Below are 18,378 nucleotides of genomic sequence, written 5' to 3' on the forward strand. Positions count from 1 at the left end.
AATTCGCTGCCGTACTCTTCCCATTTTGTATTGATTTGTATTCCATGTCTTTTTGGTTTGTTTTGTTGTTTTTTATTTTTATTTTTGTAGCTTTGATACTTTGTCTTTTAGTTTTTATACTTGCTGTAACATCAATTTTTCATTTGGGATACGAATAAATCTGAATCTGAATCAGAATTGTTTGGAGCAAATCTGGTGCCGATGCCGAGCATGATGTCGTATGCTTTACACTGAGCACCATTAAACCCAATATGCATATTTACCCAGCAGTCTTTATTGAGTATAGGCTAAGATTTCTCAAAAATATAAGCAAGAACGATTTTTAAACTTCTACAATACTGTTCAGTGTGTGCAGACACCTGTTCAAACAATTATTTAAAAAAACATGTTTACAAGGAAAAACAGCATCAGATCAACAAAGAGCTCAATTAAATGTTAGAAAAAAAAGACTAGAAACATTAAATATTACATATCAGAGTCAACCAAAACCAACATGCAGCATTTATAACCAAATATATATATACAGTTTTACCAAAAATAAGATATACACTGACCTATGAGTGGCTTAAAGAGCTTAACACCTGCTCTCAAAACAAGAACTGAAAAAAACATTAAGTGACAAATATCATACAGGATGTGGAAAAGTAATGAAGCTGTACACTTGGCCGGGTATCATCGGGACTTCCACTGGACAAAAACCCACAACGCAGGATGGAAACATCTGCTTCGCCTGAAGGCTGAAGATTTCTCCGCCTGCAGCAGAGCCGCCGAGTTCCTGCCGCACACTTTGGTTATTTGGCAAAATCGACGCTGTCCCCTCAGATCATGAAGGACTGAGTTTGTTTGTAGTGCTTGAGCTGTAGGGAGTGGAGAGAAAATACAATGAATCATTTCCTTTAATTAGCACGAGACCGCTGCTATCAGCAACTTATCGACTGCATTTAATGGTAGACCTGGAGCAATGCAAGCAAAACAAGCCCTGGCCTGATAACAGCTGTTTTGATCACTTACATTGCGGGTGGGAGGAGGAGGCGGAGGAGGCGGAGGAGGGTTGTAGGACTTGGAGCTGAAGGACAAAGGGTGACATTTCAGAACGAGCTCCGAAGCAGGTAATGTAGCTTAAAAGGGAGTTAGACCAAACAGAGACACTCACGTTTTTGTCTTCCTGCTTTCTGTGTGAAAAAAGAAACAAAAAAGACCATTAATACATGTAGTTTTGATCAGCACCTTAAATATTCCTTATTTGTTTACTGTGGAGTCTAAAGGTTTGTTTCAAATCTGATTTCTTGAGAAAAGTATCTCATTAAAATGATGGATGTTTAACATTAAGTCACAAAATGTAATATTCAATAAATACTAAATCCACCTTTCTGTGTTTTCCTGTGGATTTCATCCAGAGAATTACAACTGACAGTAACTGCACACTGAAAATAATAATATTTTAAAAAAAAGCAAAGGGGAGACTCATAAAACTCAAACAAATTAATTAATCAAATATTTAGAAGATGATTAAGTGATCCAAGAATCTAAAACTGGAACCTTTACTTCATTCTTTCTACTGCCTCTTTTTCTTTTCTGTCTTAGATTGTAAACATTTGCCTGGTTTCTGTCAAGTCAAAGGAATTAACTAATGCTTTCTGGGTTGGGGGGGGGAAAAGACAAGAAATCTGTTGCTTTAAGATAGTGATCGGCACATTACACAAGTTTGTAATGCTGAGCACTAATCATGTCCCGGAGGTGTAATTAAGCATCATGTTTAATCTCGGTAGCGTTTCAAGCTGGTGTTGCTCCAAGAAGATGTTGAGAAATTAAGAGCTGACAACCAGAAGACATGAAACTGGTTTAGAAATCTAACTGGTTGATTGGAAAAACTGCCTCAGTTGTTCAGTGCATCTAGAAGGTCACAGCACTTCACTTTTTTCTGACTTATTTTTCATCCTTATTCCCAATTGTATTAAATGAGTCTCTTTCCTCAAAAGCCTATGAACAAATACACCTTCATGACATTAAAAACAGAAATCACATTTGCATGGGTATTCACATGCTGCTCTGCCTTTAGCATATCTTTTACAGCCTCTAGTCGTTTTGAACATGATGTCATGAGGATTTGATCGGCCCGTTCTTTGCAGTCCTTCTCAAGCTTCATCGGGTAGGAAAGGAGACGTTTTCCTATCAGATTCAAGTCTGGACTCTGGCTTGGACATCCACAGAGTGGTTCTGATTGGTCTGGTGATGAGCCGCATCTGTTTTTTTCCAAACGTGACACCTGGCATTTACAGCAAAGAGTTTTTTGTCTCATCAGACCAGAGAGTTTTGTTTCTCAGAGTCCTCCAGGTGCTTTTTGTTAAACTTCAAACCTTTTATTAAGGAGTGACTTTTGTCTGGCTGCTCTACCAAACAGGCCTAAATGGTGGGTTGTTGCAGAGATGGTTGTCCTTCTGGAAGGTTCTCCTCTCTCCACACAAAGCTGGAGCTTTGACAAAGTCACCATTGGGTTCTTGGTCAGCTCCCTGACTAAAGCTCTTCTCTCCAAATTGTTCAGTTTAGACGGCCGGCCGGCTCTAGGATGGAGGCCGCTGAGCTCACTGGGACCTTCGAAGCTGCAGAAATGTTTCTGGATCATTTCCCAGATTTGTTACTCAGGACAATCCTGTTTCAGAGGCCTACAGGGAATTCCTTTGATTTTGTGCTTGGTATTTGACCTCTGACCTGCACTGTCCACTATGAGCTAAGCACACATACCCAGATGTGTGTCTAGTCTTCTGCATGTTCTCATGTCTGTAGAGCTTAATATGTAAACTCTGCTTCATCTGGACTGTCCCCCTCATAGGGTTGCAGTAGCATGTCAGCACTCACTCTTGCAGCAGCCTCTGCGGCGGCAGATACAGATGCAGATGCAGCAGAAAAGGATCAGCGCCACAAATCCTGACGCACCTGCTATCAACATGGTCATATTCCACGGATCTGCAGGGGCGGTGATACATGCTTAGCGGTTTATTATTGATATATGACAGATGATTAGCTTTTGTTTTCCACAAAGACACCTACATTCAACAACTGTGAGCTGCTTGGCTACACAACTCTTTGGCGCCCCCACACTGTTGGAGGACTCACAGCGATACATCCCCGTGTCTTCTGTGGACACGCTCTTGAACTTCTGCTCCAAGCCGTCAGAGATAAAGCCAGAAGACAAAAAGGAAAGATCAGCAACTGTGACTCTGCACAAATGGACACTGTGTTTGGATGCGCTCACCAATGTTCCCTTGTTTGTGTCGATGCTGTACGGAGCGCCTCCCGTGGCCGTCAGAGCCTTGTTGTCTTTGTACCAGCGGTAGGTGGCCGGAGGCACGCTGAGCTTGTCCTTACAGAGCAGATCCAGGCCGGTGCCGGCAAACACCGAGCTCGGCACCTCGCATGACGGGACGTGAGGAGGCACTGAGGAAGAAAGGGAAACAGTCCACACCACTTGGAAACATGCTTGTTCGGGTTTTGCGCTTTTTGAGCAACAAAAATGTTTTTAAAACAGAAAATGGATAAGGCCGCACACTGTGCATGGCCCTTTGGGTATTAGAGTTTAATCCCAATGCCAAGTATGTGAGTTAGCAGGAAAACCTTCATAATGCAGGATGTTTTTGTTGTTGTTTGAATGTACAAACTACCTCTGATTTATACGGCACATGGTTTTTTATGGCAAAGAATCAGTCACAAGGACAGTGTGTATCCTGATAAAGAGGAACTAAATCAATAATTTTCCTGGTCTTCTTTTCTCCAGGTATCCATGTGTCAAGATAATCGTGTGTCTGGATCACAGTATCTCTCTTTCTAATCTTGGCAAAATGCCCAGATGCTTTTAATTATTTACACCGACCCAGAAGGAAAAGAATTAAACATCATGTTAGTTTGGCAGAAAACATAAATCTAATGTAAAAGGAAAATACATGCTTTATAATAATGTACTTATGGAAGTTTCAGCACTTTTTGCAGATGATGGTATGTAAAGCGTTGTATCTTATTTTTAATTGTTTTTCATTTTAAAATGTTGTGATGTTTAATTGATATCTTCCAAAGATATACTTCGGTACATCGGAGGATTGTTTTTAAAATATTTCAATAAATCTGTGCACAATTTTAGAATACATCTAAAATATTTATGAAATTTCATTCTTAATTTTTGACTCCGAAATATGTGCAAAGTACTATTTATTGGTCAGGAAAGTTTTACAATCTTTATTTTACAAAAATTGGAATGACACATTTTGATGATTTTACCACGTTATCAAAAAGCAGCAAAAAAATAGTCTAATACTGTAATACTTCTATGTTACAAACCTATGAAGGTTCCCATGTCATGAGGTTTTTAATAAACAATCTGCAGCGTTATGGTGGCAAACAGCGAGTTGTAACTAAAAACGTGTTTGTCAGTGTTAAGTGTTAACATACCGAGCACATTGAGGGTCACAGTGGCCTCTCCGAGGTTAACGTGGTCTTCGCTGGCGGTTACCTCACAGCGATATTCCCCCGAGTCTTTCTGGGTGACTGAGTGTATTGTCAGCGTCGCCCCCTCTATCTTGGCCCGTCCTGCGTAGGACTCTGAGACGGAAAGCAGAGAAATTTAGTCTTGGGGTGGAAAACAGGAGGCAAATCTGGGAGAACGTGCATAAAAGCTGACTTGATAGATTAATATGAGCCTTTAAGGTGTGTAGACTCACTTGCAAATTTCTTGTCGAAATAAACAAAAGTCACTCCTTTTCCTTTTTTTTTCCACTCAATTCGAGGGTTCTGGTCTTTTTCTGTCTTGAACTCACAGGATAACACGGCGTCTTGAAGGGCAGAAATAAATAAGTCAAGAATTTACTTTGCACCAAATGAGTAATAGATCTGTTGTGTTTTTTTAGCATGAAGTAAAAAATATCCATATTGGACAGTTTTTGAGGTTTGAGGCCGATTTAAGGTTATGCCACTAATTCAGTTGGAATCATTAAGAGGTGGACATGTTGCTGTGCTTCGGCTCACTCTGTCTCCTTCAGGATTTTTCAGCCAGAGAACAAAATTTATGGTTGCATTACTTATGGGACGCTGTCCAGGTCAAAGCAGAACAGGCCTACCTACTACCACCACCGTGGTTAATTGTGGTTTGATGTTTTTTTCTCTGAAATGTCCTGATTAGGACATCCTCAGTGTGACGTTGAAACACAGATGGAACAGGAAATTAAATATCAGATTAGACCAGCTGGAGCAAAGATCAAGTTCGTTCATTTTAAATGATGTGAAAACCTGTTTGAGAAAATGGAAAAGGAGATACTGACACACTGCCATTTTCAATACATTAGAGTATTACTGAAAAATGTATGTATTAAGTGATACAAATCACATAGATTATCACACAGAGACTGATGTTTACAAGTCTTTATTTTAAATAATTATAACTATTTCCAACTTACAGCTCATGAAAACAGGACATTTCCAGTTAGAACATAATATCAGATCAATAAAAAATTAATCTTAACTCAGAAATTTAGACTTAATGAGAAGCATGTTTAATACCTGCATAAAAGGTTTTATTTAAAAAAAATGCATTTAATATACAGTAGTAATTCTTTATGTAAACTTTGGTGTCTTTATGTCTTTTTATTTGGTATATGTGAATGTAAATGTTATGTCTGTTTCCTGGTATCTGTTATTTCAAGATTAATATATATATATATATATATATATAATATATATATATATATATATATATATATATATATATATATATATATATATATATATATTGCTCTGGGACAGAGCATATACCAAGGAGATGCTCTGTCCCCACTGCTGTTCTGCATAGGCTGAACCTCTCAGCCAATCATCAACAAGACTGGCTACGGATACCGATCCAAGAATGGGGCCACGATCAGTCACCTCCTCTACATGGTACATCAAGCTGTACGCCAAGAGCGAGCGAGACATCGACTCACTGATCCACCCACCAGGATCTACAGCACTGACATTGGATTCATTCGGACTAGAGAAGTGTGGTCGGATGGTTACAAGAGAGGAAGGTCGCCACACAGAAGGGGTCTCACTCCCAGAAGGAACAAAGCAGACATAGAGCCAGCTACAAGTACCTGGGAATACCACAAGCAAATGGCAACCTCGATGAGTCACAAGGAAAGGAGCCACAGCCAAATACCTCCAACGAATAAGGCAAGTCCTGAGAAGCCAGCTCATGGCAAGAACAAGATCCGTGCAATAACAGCTATGCCTTACCAGTATCAGATACCTGCCGGAATAATAGCTGGCCAATGGAAGAGATGAAGGCCACGGATGTAGACTAGGAAGCTACTAACCATGCATGGAGATTCCACCCAAATCCAGCACCCGAGACGACACGAGCCGTAAGGAAGGAGGCAGAGGACTAGTGAGTGTGAGAGCCACTGTCCAGGATGAAACATCCAAGATCCATAAATACATCAAGACAAAGCCTCAACTGACAAGTGCTCACGAATGTCTCAGGCAATGGGAACAGAAGACAAGGTGCTGGAAGTACCATCATGGGAGGACAAGCCCCTACTGGGATGTACCACCGACAAATAACTGGAGTGGCTGATGTCAGGAAAACCTACCATGGCTGGAGAAGCTGGACTCAAGGACAGCACAGAGGCTCTCATCCTGGCCGCCCAGGAACAGCCCTAACACCAGGCATAGAGGCTCAGATCTACCAACCAGACAAGACCAAGGTGTAGTTGTGCAAGGAGGCCTGAGACAGTCCAGCACTAATAGCAGGGTGCAAGATGCTGGCAGGGAAAGCGTACATGGAACGATATAACCAAGTGGCGGGCATAGTTACAGGAACATCTGTGCAGAATATGACTGGAAGCCCCGAGATCAAAGTGGGAACACCCCAAAGGGTGGAGAAGACCGAGCTAAGATCCTGTGGGACTCCAGATCCAGACAGACAAGATGTAATGGCGAACCAACCGACATTGTGGGGGATAAGAACAGAGGAAGCCGTGTGTGGATGTAGCATACCAAGTGACTACAACATCAGGAAAAGGAGCATGAAATTGGAGAATACAGGCCTCAGGGGAACTGGAAAAGACCTGGAGGTGAAGACCACAGTGGTGCCTGTGGTCATCGGGCCCTCGGGGCAGTCACCCCAAACTGGAGCAGTGGCTCAAACAGATCCCAGGAACAACATCGACATCTCAGTCCAGAAATGTGCAGTTCTAGACAGCCAGATACTGCGCAGAACCCTCAAGTCCCAGGCCTCTGGTAAGGACCCGAGCTCAGGGATAACAGACCACCCGCGGAGGTAGAAGGGAATTTTTTTTATATATATATATATATATATATATATATATATATATATATATATATATAACAGAATATTTAATTCTGTTAATAACAGAATTAAATATTCTGTTATTTCCCAGAATATATTTAATTCTGGGAAATAACAGATACCAGGAAACGAATCATATGTATATATATATATATATATATATATATATATATATATATATATATATATATATATATATATATATATATATGAATTTAATACCTCAGAAACAATTTCTATTCATACCTAATAGCTTTAAGGAGAGACTATGTGGCAATTCAAATGTAGCTGCTTGGCTGTTAAGCCTCTTAAAAACAACAACATACATAAACATGAACAGAGGTTGTGTGATGTCCTACCTGTGTGCTCATGGATCTCCACTTTGGGCTTACTGGTACTTACTGTCACCGACAGACACATGTGACCTAGAACAGAAGAATAACACTCTTATCTTAGTTCATTTAGCACAGATTTTTAGATACTTTTAAAGAATACCAGCTTCATAAATAACAATGGACATTTATCAATTTTTCAGGGAACCTGTATTCTTTAAGTTTTCATTCAAAGAGAAATAAAAGACTAATCTTAGCAACTTGTTGCAATTTAATGCTGGGAATATATGTTGATTAATCTTGTGATAAGGTGAAGAAGCCACATGGTTGTTATCATTAAAGCCTGGTGTCACTGTGTCATATTACATGCACAAATTACTGTTTTGTACACACAAAAAGTAGGCAGCAAGATAAGAAAAAAAAGAAAATCAAAACCCATCCAGCATATTTTACTTGACCAAATTGACCTTTTCTCCAAAGTTTTTCAATTCTTTCAGGAGGAATACGTTCAAGACTTCACCGCTCCTTAAATAATCCATGGCTAAGATTAGAGTATACTTGAAATGCTATATTTGCTACATGTTGACATAAATACGTGTATATTATTTCCGGTTTTGTAAAGAAAACATTCCCTTGCTGGAAATGTCCAAATCTCCACAAACTGTCCAGAAATAAACAAACAAAATAAAAAATTCCAAGACATCAACAAAACACTTTAAAGTGCAAAAACATATTAAGACATGTATAGATTTTTGATTAATTCAAAGCAAAAACTTTGCGCCAGTGACATGAAAGCACATTTAAAGTGACGCCTTCTCTGTTTCCAAACGTTCTAAACATAAACTGAGCTGAACTGCAACCAGAAACTTAAAATCTAAGACAAATATTATTTCTAAGTGGTGGGATTCAGACTGTAAGAAGCTTGTGAACAGAGGAGCATATAGAGTATGTGGTTAGGTTCTGGTGGTGCCAGGAGCGGTGCTGTTCAGGAATGTTGCTGACGAATCATCTCCTGACAAACTCCTGATAACCTTCTCCACTGATCTGTCTCTTCAACCAGCGCTCAAACCCAAACACACACACACACCTAAACGCCACCACGCACAACAACCACAACGCACCCACACACACACACACACACACACACACACACACACACCACACACACACACTGACTCCAAACACACACTTAAATGTGCAATATTGAAAACCCAACAATGAGTGTGAAAACCATGCAGTGTTAAACTTGGCATGTATCCAGTTTCTATCTGAAATAATACATCTTAAATCAGACTGGACATAAACTAAAGTCTTTTTAATTTGGTTTTGTTCTGGACCAATATGAAACCTGAATATTCTTTGATCTTAAACATTTCATTGCAGCTCAGGTTGAATGTTTAGGGTAATTTTTCTGCTGGAAGGTGAACTTGAACCCGAGTTCCAAGACATTTGAAGCCTCTAAAATATTTTCTTCCTGTATTTACCTCCATCCACCGTCACATTAACTCCGTCCAGCTTCCCTGCTGCTGGGAAACAAAAGCATCCCCACAGCATAATTCCTCCACCACCATCCTTCACCAAGGGGTTTGGTGTGTTCAGGATAACCAAACAGACTCGTTTGCATCCAGGCCTTGAAGTTTATTTCTTGACTCATTTACCTTCAGAAATCATGAGTTGCTATGATTTTCTTTCAACAACAGATTTATTCTCAACACTCTTTAGTTTATGAAGTGCACTGCTAATTGTCTGTTAGCTGTCAAAAGATTTTCCCACCTGAGCTGTGGATCTCTGCATCTCAGCCAGAGTTACCAAGAGTTACCACTGGATTGCTTTTAGGTGCATCAGATTAAAGGAGGTAAAAACAAAGGCATGCCACACTTTTCAGTTTTTTTTAATTCCCTCTTCCTTCAGCTTCACGATTATGTTCCACTTTGTGCTGGTCTGTTATATAAAATTCCAATAAAATACTCCAGTTTGTTGTTTCAATAAAGAAACGAGAAAAAAAATCCGATGTGACACAAAACCAGACAGACAGTTTTTCAAAGAACTGCATGTAGTTTAGATTTCTGCTGCAGATGCATGTGTCATCAAATGTTCGAAGATGGCATTTAGTCTGTGTGTGTGTGTGTGTGTGTGTGTGTGTGTGTGTGTGTGTGTGTGTGTGTGTGTGTGTGTGTGTGTGTGTGTGTGTGTGTGTGTGTGTGTTGGGACCACATGCATGTGCTCTTCTTGCACACAAAGACAGCCTGTAAAACTGTAACCTTACCCACCTCAGCTGACACGCCACACGCAGAGGCATGTACATTTGTAAGGATCTGATTGAAGCCTGACCTCCGATGCTGTAAGTTTTACCTTCACCCTTAACTTCTGGTTTTTTGTTGTTTTTTTTCTGGGTGTTTGCCAACCACGCCAGGCAACAAATGCATTTTTAAATGTTGTGGTGTCAGGAAAAGGAAACCAAACTTGGAACATTTTCAATTGGGCATTCATTTTTATGTTGTTTGCTCTGTTTTTAAAAAAATATGAAAATAGCCAAAGCAAACGTAGTATAACTCAGTCTGAGAGAAAAACGCATCGATCTTCTAATCTTTGGAAGAACATCAGCTCCACACAAGTAAATCTGAGGAAGATGAAAACACCAAAGCTCCCGTTGCTGGGATAAAGCTTGTTGTTTAAAATTCCTACAGCAACATCAAATGCACGCTTTTAACAGATAGCAAGCAGTTATTCTCATCCCAGACCAATTAGCCAGAGGGTCACACGGAGGCCATCTTTCACAACTCAAGCGACAGGACCTGAAACTCCTCTGCAGCTCTGTGTGATCCGTTTCATCAGCCTGTGGATCTCGGGTTCAAACAGCATCAGAGCCTCGCTCAGTGTAAACATGAAGCTCAGCCACTCCCTTCACAATCTCAGCCCCTAAACACCAAAACGCCCTCCTCCCTCCGCATGAGGGGTCTGCAAAAGCTCAATCACACACATTATAAATCAGTGGAAAGAAGCCCAGGAACAAATGGAATGCAGTAAATATATCAGCTTAAACTCTTTGTCTGGGCACAAGTTTAATTCAAATATCTATTTTATCAGGTCGTGGCCAAAAAAGTGAGTCTTTGTGTGAGAACAACATAGAAAAGTAGGAAGTGTTTGACAGTTGAAATGCTTCAAGAATAGCTTCCTTTTATCAAATGTATTGTTGTCTGTTTACTTGATTAAATTACATTACCCCAATTCTCAAACAATAATATATATAAAGAAACGCAATATATGAATGTCCAATATTAAAAATGAACGTTTCAAATCCTGCGTAGACAGGATAACCTGAAACTACTCTCGTTAGTTTCAAATGTGAGAACTGTCCGCAAGTTTTTCCTACCCAGAGTCACTTACTGGTGCAGCGATGATGAGCAGCAGCAGCGGCAACATCTTGGTGGTGTTTTATGGTCCGTCGTGGTTCTGGAGTTTAGCTCTGGGGGATTGCTGATCTGGATAGATAAAGTTAACTGCTAACTCTCTACAGCTCTTCTTCAAGTTCATCTGCAGCAGGGCTGTGGGCGCTCATGTGTGCCTGACAACTGACAGGGTGCGAGGAGGAGACAGGGTTTACACTGTACACACACACGCAGCCCGCACGCACGCATAACACACACATAGGAAACATGAGCAGGACAAGAGTTTGTGTTTTGACCTTGTCCAACCCATTAGGCCACTGAATACAATGGCGTATCAATCTTTGGTCAAGAGTTTCTGTTATTAAAATTCTTCTCTAGCCTTTTTCAAACATGAGGAAAAGTCATTTATATTGAAGAATCTACAATATAATTTAATAAGCATACAGTGTAATTGAAGGCCATTTATCTAGTGATGAACAATGCAAAGGCAATCTGCAGACAAAACCACACAAAATTGCCAAAGTTGACTATGCATAATATTAAAATATTTCATATAGTCAAAAATAAGGATGTTCTTGTGGCCATTGGTTTTCAACATGCTTGGATAATTATATTTTATATCCATGACACGTAGTTTAGCAATACTTTGAAATTCACATATGTAATGCAACAAAAAAGAACAGTAAAAAACATTTCTGTAAAATCACATTTTAAGAATTCAGTTCTACAAGGAGTTGACAGCAACACCTTATTCCCCTTAAATCGAACACCTGATCACTGTAAACGCACATGCTGGAACGTCATTGCCAGCATTTGAAATATTTTTTTAAAGCTGAAATTTAGCTTGGTTGTTCCTGCTGCAGATGAGTTTTCTCTGAATCTACAAGAATTTACAGGTTCTTTCTTCAAATTGCTTTTGAAAACTGGCCTTGGTTTTTCATTACATTCACAAATATCACAGCACTAAGAAAATATCATTTTTCATCGATATCTTTACAGAGTTTAAACATCAAAACATAAGAGCAACAACAAAACAATATAAAGAAAAACATACAATCCCGCTGTAACTACCTTCCTCTCGCTGCCATGGCTCAACCTCACATAAAACACTCACTTAGTGCCCCAAATCTGGAAAGAAAGTAAAAAAAATTACAATACTTGGAAAACGTCTCAGTTCATTCCATCACTTAATTTCTCTAACTTCACAAAACATTCTAGACTCCACTCCAGGAAATTGAAGTTGGCCACCAAGATGGAGAGTAACAATTCCCTCTGGATGAAATGTATTGGATCGAGTTCGAGTTAATTGACGGACCAGGCTCTGACATAGTCCCATCACAGAGACATTACCTTTAGCCAGTCCAAAAAATGGACTAATGACTTAAAGCATATCAATGTTCCTATTATTTAAATTTTAGTCAACCTACATTTGCAATGACGAACACCTTGCACTGCCTTAAGCTGAATAAGTGAGAGGTGAGCACAGGAGATTTACAAGTCTTACCTAATCATGATTCATCATGAAGGTTGGTTTAGCCACACCCCACACACACCTGATTTGGAATTGAGTCATCATTGAAGCCCGTGATGCCATTATGAATCTGTGAATGCCTCCTTTATGCTGCACATCAAATGTGAGCAAAGCTTCCCACGCTGGCGAGGTGGAGCAGAAGACACCTATGGAACACTCAGTAAATCTCTACAATTCTCACAAAAGCACATTTCGTGTCAAAACATCCAACACGTCCGCATACGACGTGATCTGTTGATCCCGTTAGACATTCCTGTAGCATTCACACAAAGAACTGGAAGGAAAAAACTCACCAACATACATAACACTGAATGCTCAGACCATTTCTTTCTTCTCTGTTTTGTAATTACATGATTGTAACTTTGCACCTATAGCTGGGCCCGACGTCTAAGCAACCGTTTCCTCTGACAGCAAAAACCGGTCGGCATGTTGATACGTGTTACGGATTATAATCTTAGTTTGGTGAGGGTTGTAGAAATTTAATAAAAGTGGCAAATGACGCCTTGAGAATGTAGTTTTCCTCACATTTGGAGTTTAGTATCCAGCTATTAAACGTAAACAAATAAGGTGAAAAATGGTTTTTTTCTTCTACATTGACAATATAAGCTAAAAGTTCCTGCAAGTCATATAGTAGTGGGTTTTCCTGTCTAATAACATGGATCTACTCTAAGATATTGAAAAAAAATCATAATGTATCAAATATAAAGTATGAGCCAAAGTGACCCTTTGAGGTTGATTAGGTTTCTGTAACTTTAAAGTAAACTTGACAACATTTCTGCCTCAAGTCAACGACTCATCTGAAACCATCTCCAGTCCTCACTCTAAATCCACATTGCCACTCTCCATGTTCCACAGCAGGACATGCTGAGGTGGTTTACTTTCCACTTGCATCTTTATGATTTCTCGACACGCTCCTGCGGGACATGTTCTGTGGGGAGTTGTGCGACAAATTCTGCAAGCCGATAGCCCGTTTGAGAAACGACAAATGTCATCCGATTTATTTTGATTATCCTAAAGCACACAGAGAGCAGCCCCTCCAACAAAGCGAGCAGGATGTCACAGAGGGTCGGTCTCCATGTGTCGAGTGTCGGATGAGGTGCGGAGATGAGACAGCTGCCGTTGAGCCTCCGCGTCCTTGGCTATAAGGTTCTAACCAGCAGCAGTCACACAACACGCATTGTGCTAATGTGCACACATGCTTACACTTGTGGCCACATGCACACTCAAAAGACACACGGCATAAGCCCACACGCCCGACACGTGTGCGAAGGCGCACACAAGAGAGGGTCAGTGAAGCGCTGTCAGCTAAAATCTCAGCTGCAGCACCTGTTCACAATCAGCAGTCCCAGCTGTTCGGCTCTGAGCAGGACGCGCTGAGTCATGTAACACACAGTGTGGCACACTGACACGGACACATGTCAGTGTGCCACACTGCTGCCTGTCCGCCGCTCGCCTGAAAATGTTTGGCATAAATAAACTGTCTTGAGGTAAAGCTCCAAAACGCCCTCCTCCCTCCGCATGAGGGGTCTGCAAAAGCTCAATCACACACATTATAAATCAGTGGAAAGAAGCCCAGGAACAAATGGAATGCAGTAAATATATCAGCTTAAACTCTTTGTCTGGGCACAAGTTTAATTCAAATATCTATTTTATCAGGTCGTGGCCAAAAAAGTGAGTCTTTGTGTGAGAACAAACATAGAAAAGTAGGAAGTGTTTGCACAGTTGAAAATGCTTCAAGAATAGCTTCCTTTTATCAAATGTATTGTTTGTCTGTTTTACTTGATTAAATTACATTTACCCCAATTCTCAAAACAATAAATATATATAAAGAAACAGCAATATATGAATGTCCAATATTAAAAAATGAAACGTTTCAAATCCTGCGTAGACAGGATAACCTGAAACTACTCTCGTTAGTTTCAAAATGTGAGAACTGTCCGCAAGTTTTTCCTACCCAGAGTCACTTACTGTGTGCAGCGATGATGAGCAGCAGCAGCGGCAACATCTTGGTGGTGTTTTATGGTCCGTCGTGGTTCTGGAGTTTAGCTCTGGGGGGATTTGCTGAGTCTGGATGAGATAAAGTTTAACTGCTAACTCTCTACAGCCTCTTCTTCAAGTTTCATCTGCAGCAGGGGCTGTGGGCGCTCATGTGTGCCTGACAACTGACAGGGTGCGAGGGAGGGAGACAGGGGTTTACACTGTACACACACACGCACGCACGCGCACGCACGCATACACACACACATAGGAAACATGAGCAGGACAAGAGTTTGTGTTTTGACCTGTGCCAACCCATTAGGCCACTGAATACAATGGCGTATCAGATCTTTGGTCAAGAGTTTTCTGTTATTAAAATTTCTTCTCTAGCCTTTTTCAAAAACATGAGGAAAAAGTACATTTATATTGAAGAAATCTACAATATATTTAATATAAGCATACAGTGTAAATTTGAAGGCCATTTATCTAGTGATGAACAATGCAAAGGACAATCTGCAGACAAAACCACACAAAATATTGCCAAAGTTGACTATGCATAATATTAAAAATATTTCATATAGTCAAAAATAAGGATGTTCTTTGTTGGCCAATGTGGTTTTTCAAACATGCTTGGATAAATTTATATTTTATATCCAGTGACACGTTAGTTTAAGCAATACTTTGAAATTCACATAATGTAATGCAACAAAAAAAAGAACAGTAAAAAAACATTTCTGTAAAATCACATTTTTAAGAATTCAGTTTCTGACAAGGGAGTTGACAGCAACACCTTTATTCCCCTTAAATCGAACACCTGATCACTGTAAACGCACATGACTGGAACGTCATTGCTCAGCATTTTGAAATATTTTTTTTAAAGCTGAAACATTTAGCTTGGTTTGTTCCTGGCTGCAGATGAGTGTTTCTCTGAATCTACAAGAATTTACAGGTTTTCTTTCTTCAAATTGCTTTTGAAAACTGGCCTTGGTTTTTCATTACATTTCACAAAATATCACAGCACCTAAGAAAAATATTCATTTTTCATCTGATATCTTTACAGAGTTTTAAACATCAAAAACATAAGAGAGCAACAACAAAACAAATATAAAGAAAAACATACAATCCCGCTGTAACTCACCTTCCTCTCGCTGCCATGGCTCAACCCTACACATAAAACACTCACTTTAGTGCCCCAAATCTGGAAAGAAATGTAAAAAAAAATTACAATTACTTTTGGAAAAACGTCTCAGTTCATTCCATCACTTAATTTTCTCTAACTTCACAAAAACATTCTAGGACTTCCACTCCAGGAAAAGTTGAAGTTTGGCCACCAGAGATGGGAGAGTAACAACTTCCCTCTGGATGAAATGTATTTGGATCGAGTTCGAGTTAATTGACGGACCAGGCTCTGGACATAGTCCCATCACAGAAGACATTACCTTTAGCCAGTCCAAAAAATGGACTTAATGACTTAAAGCATATTCAATGTTCTCTATTATTTTTAAATTTTAGTCAACCTACATTTGCAATGACGAACACCTTGCACTGCCTTAAGCTGAATAAGTGAGAGGTGAGCACAGGAGATTTTACAAGTCTTACCTAAATTCATGATTCATCATGAAGGTTGTGGTTTAGCTCACACTCCCACACACACCTGATTTTGGAATTTGAGTCATCATTGAAGCCCGTGATGCCATTATGAATCTGTGAAATGCCTCCTTTATGCTGCACATCAAATGTGAGCAAAGCTTCCCACGGCTGGCGAGGTGGAGCAGAAGACACCTATGGAAACACTTCAGTAAATCTCTACAATTTCTCACAAAAGCACAATTTTCGTGTCAAAACATCCAACACGTCCGTCATACGACGTGATTCTGTTTGATCCCGTTAGACATTCCTGTAGCATTCACACAAAGAAACTGGAAGGGAAAAAACTCACCAACATTACATAACACTGAATGCTCAGACCATTTCTTTCTTTCTCTGTTTTTGTAATTACATGATTTGTAACTTTGCACCTATAGCTGGGCCCGACTGTCTAAGCAACCGTTTCCTCTGACAGCAGAAAACCGGTCGGCATGTTGGATACGTTGTTACGGATTATAATCTTAGTTTGGTGAGGGTGTTTGTAGAAATTTTAATAAAAGTGGCAAATGACGCCTTGAGGAATGTAGTTTTTCCTCACATTTGTGAGTTTAGTATCCAGCTATTAAACGTAAACAAATAAGGTGAAAAATGGTTTTTTTTCTTCTACATTGACAATATTAAGCTAAAAGTTCCTGCAAGTCTATATAAGTATGTGGGTTTTCCTGTCTAATAACATGGATCTACTCTAAGATATTGAAAAAAATCATAATGTAATCAAAATATAAGTATGAGCCAAAGTGACCCTTTGAGGTTGATTAGGTTTCTGTAACTTTTAAAGTAAACTTTGACAACATTTTCTGCCTCAAGTCAACGACTTCATCTGAAACCATCTCCAGTCCTCACTCTGAAATCCACATTGCTCCACTCTCCATGTTCCAGCAGCAGGACATGCTGAGGTGGTTTACTTTCCACTTGCATCTTTATTGATTTCTCGACACGCTCCTGCGGGACATGTTGCTGTGGGGAGTTTGTGCGACAAATTCTGCAAGCCGATAGCCCCGTTTTGAGAAACGACAAATGTCATCCGATTTTATTTTGATTATCCTAAAGCACACAGAGAGCAGCCCCCTCCAACAAAGCGAGCAGGATGTCACAGAGGGTCGGTCTCCATGTGTCGAGTGTCGGATGAGGTGCGGAGATGAGACAGCTGCCGTTGAGCCTCCGCGTCCTTGGCTATAAGGTTTCTAACCAGCAGCAGTCACACAACAGCGCATTGTTGCTAATGTGCACACATGCTTACACTTGTGGCCACATGCACACTCAAAAGACACACGGCATAAGCCCCACACGCCGACACGTGTGCGAAGGCGCACACAAGAGAGGGTCAGTGAAGCGCTGTCAGCTAAAATCTCAGCTGCAGCACCTGTTCACAATCAGCAGTCCCAGCTGTTCGGCTCTGAGCAGGACGCGCTGATGTCATGTAACACACAGTGTGGCACACTGACACGGACACATGTCAGTGTGCCACACTGCTGCCTGTCCGCCGCTCGCCTGAAAATGTTTGGCATAAATAAACTGTCTTGAGGTAAAGCTGCTCGTAGTATGAAATGTCTTAACCCTCCTGTTGTCCTCGGGTCAAAATGACCCGCCACTGTGTTAAAACCCCCCCAAAAATCCCCTAAATGTTATTTTTTTAACTTGAGATTTTAAGACTTTTCCTAGATTGGCCCATACAATAGAAAAAGTTAAATGTTGTTTTTATTCACATTTCCATGTAAGCTGTACAAAAAAAGGTTCAAAGATGGTCTTCGGGTCAAAATGACCCATGAGGCAAATAGAGTTGAAATCAAGGTCACAGAGTTATTTACAAACCACAAAATGTAACAAAGTTTTAGTTGTGTCTCAGATCAATCAGTAGCAGAAGTAAACAAGGCAAATCAGGTGGTGTTCTCGCAGACTTCAGAAGAACACCTGTTATTTCAAGAGGTTATAAAGGTGTATACAGGTCCCGAGGTGAGGCTGCAGCTAGTCTATGGGATGCAGAGAGTGGAAGGCCAATTTTCCGAGCCACAATGCCACTCAAACTCTTTCACACCTACTCAAGACTGATACGATTTGATGACCGTGAATCAGGACCAACAAGACGTGTGACAGACAAACTTGCAGCCATAAGAGAGGTATGGGACAAGTGGGTGGAGCGGTTGCCCTACCTCTACAATCCAGGGCCTGATG

General features: G+C 40.3%; 1 protein-coding gene across 1 annotated transcript; it reads right to left on the minus strand.

The window, feature by feature from the left end:
• Positions 1 to 254: 254 nt before the first annotated feature.
• On the minus strand, positions 255 to 14,755 carry jam2b (junctional adhesion molecule 2b). Its single transcript, XM_081602042.1, has 10 exons — positions 14,551 to 14,755; positions 7,690 to 7,755; positions 4,710 to 4,820; positions 4,441 to 4,590; positions 3,254 to 3,435; positions 3,049 to 3,157; positions 2,857 to 2,964; positions 1,154 to 1,172; positions 1,012 to 1,066; positions 255 to 857 (listed from the first exon to the last, which is right to left on the minus strand). Exons 1-10 carry the CDS (start codon positions 14,585 to 14,587, stop codon positions 819 to 821), a joined length of 876 nt encoding a protein of 291 aa, XP_081458168.1. The 5' UTR covers positions 14,588 to 14,755; the 3' UTR covers positions 255 to 818.
• Positions 14,756 to 18,378: the final 3,623 nt, after the last annotated feature.

Source organism: Poecilia reticulata, chromosome 2, assembly GCF_904066995.2.
Source record: "Poecilia reticulata chromosome 2, P_reticulata-male-v2, whole genome shotgun sequence".
Lineage (NCBI taxonomy): Eukaryota > Metazoa > Chordata > Actinopteri > Cyprinodontiformes > Poeciliidae > Poecilia > Poecilia reticulata.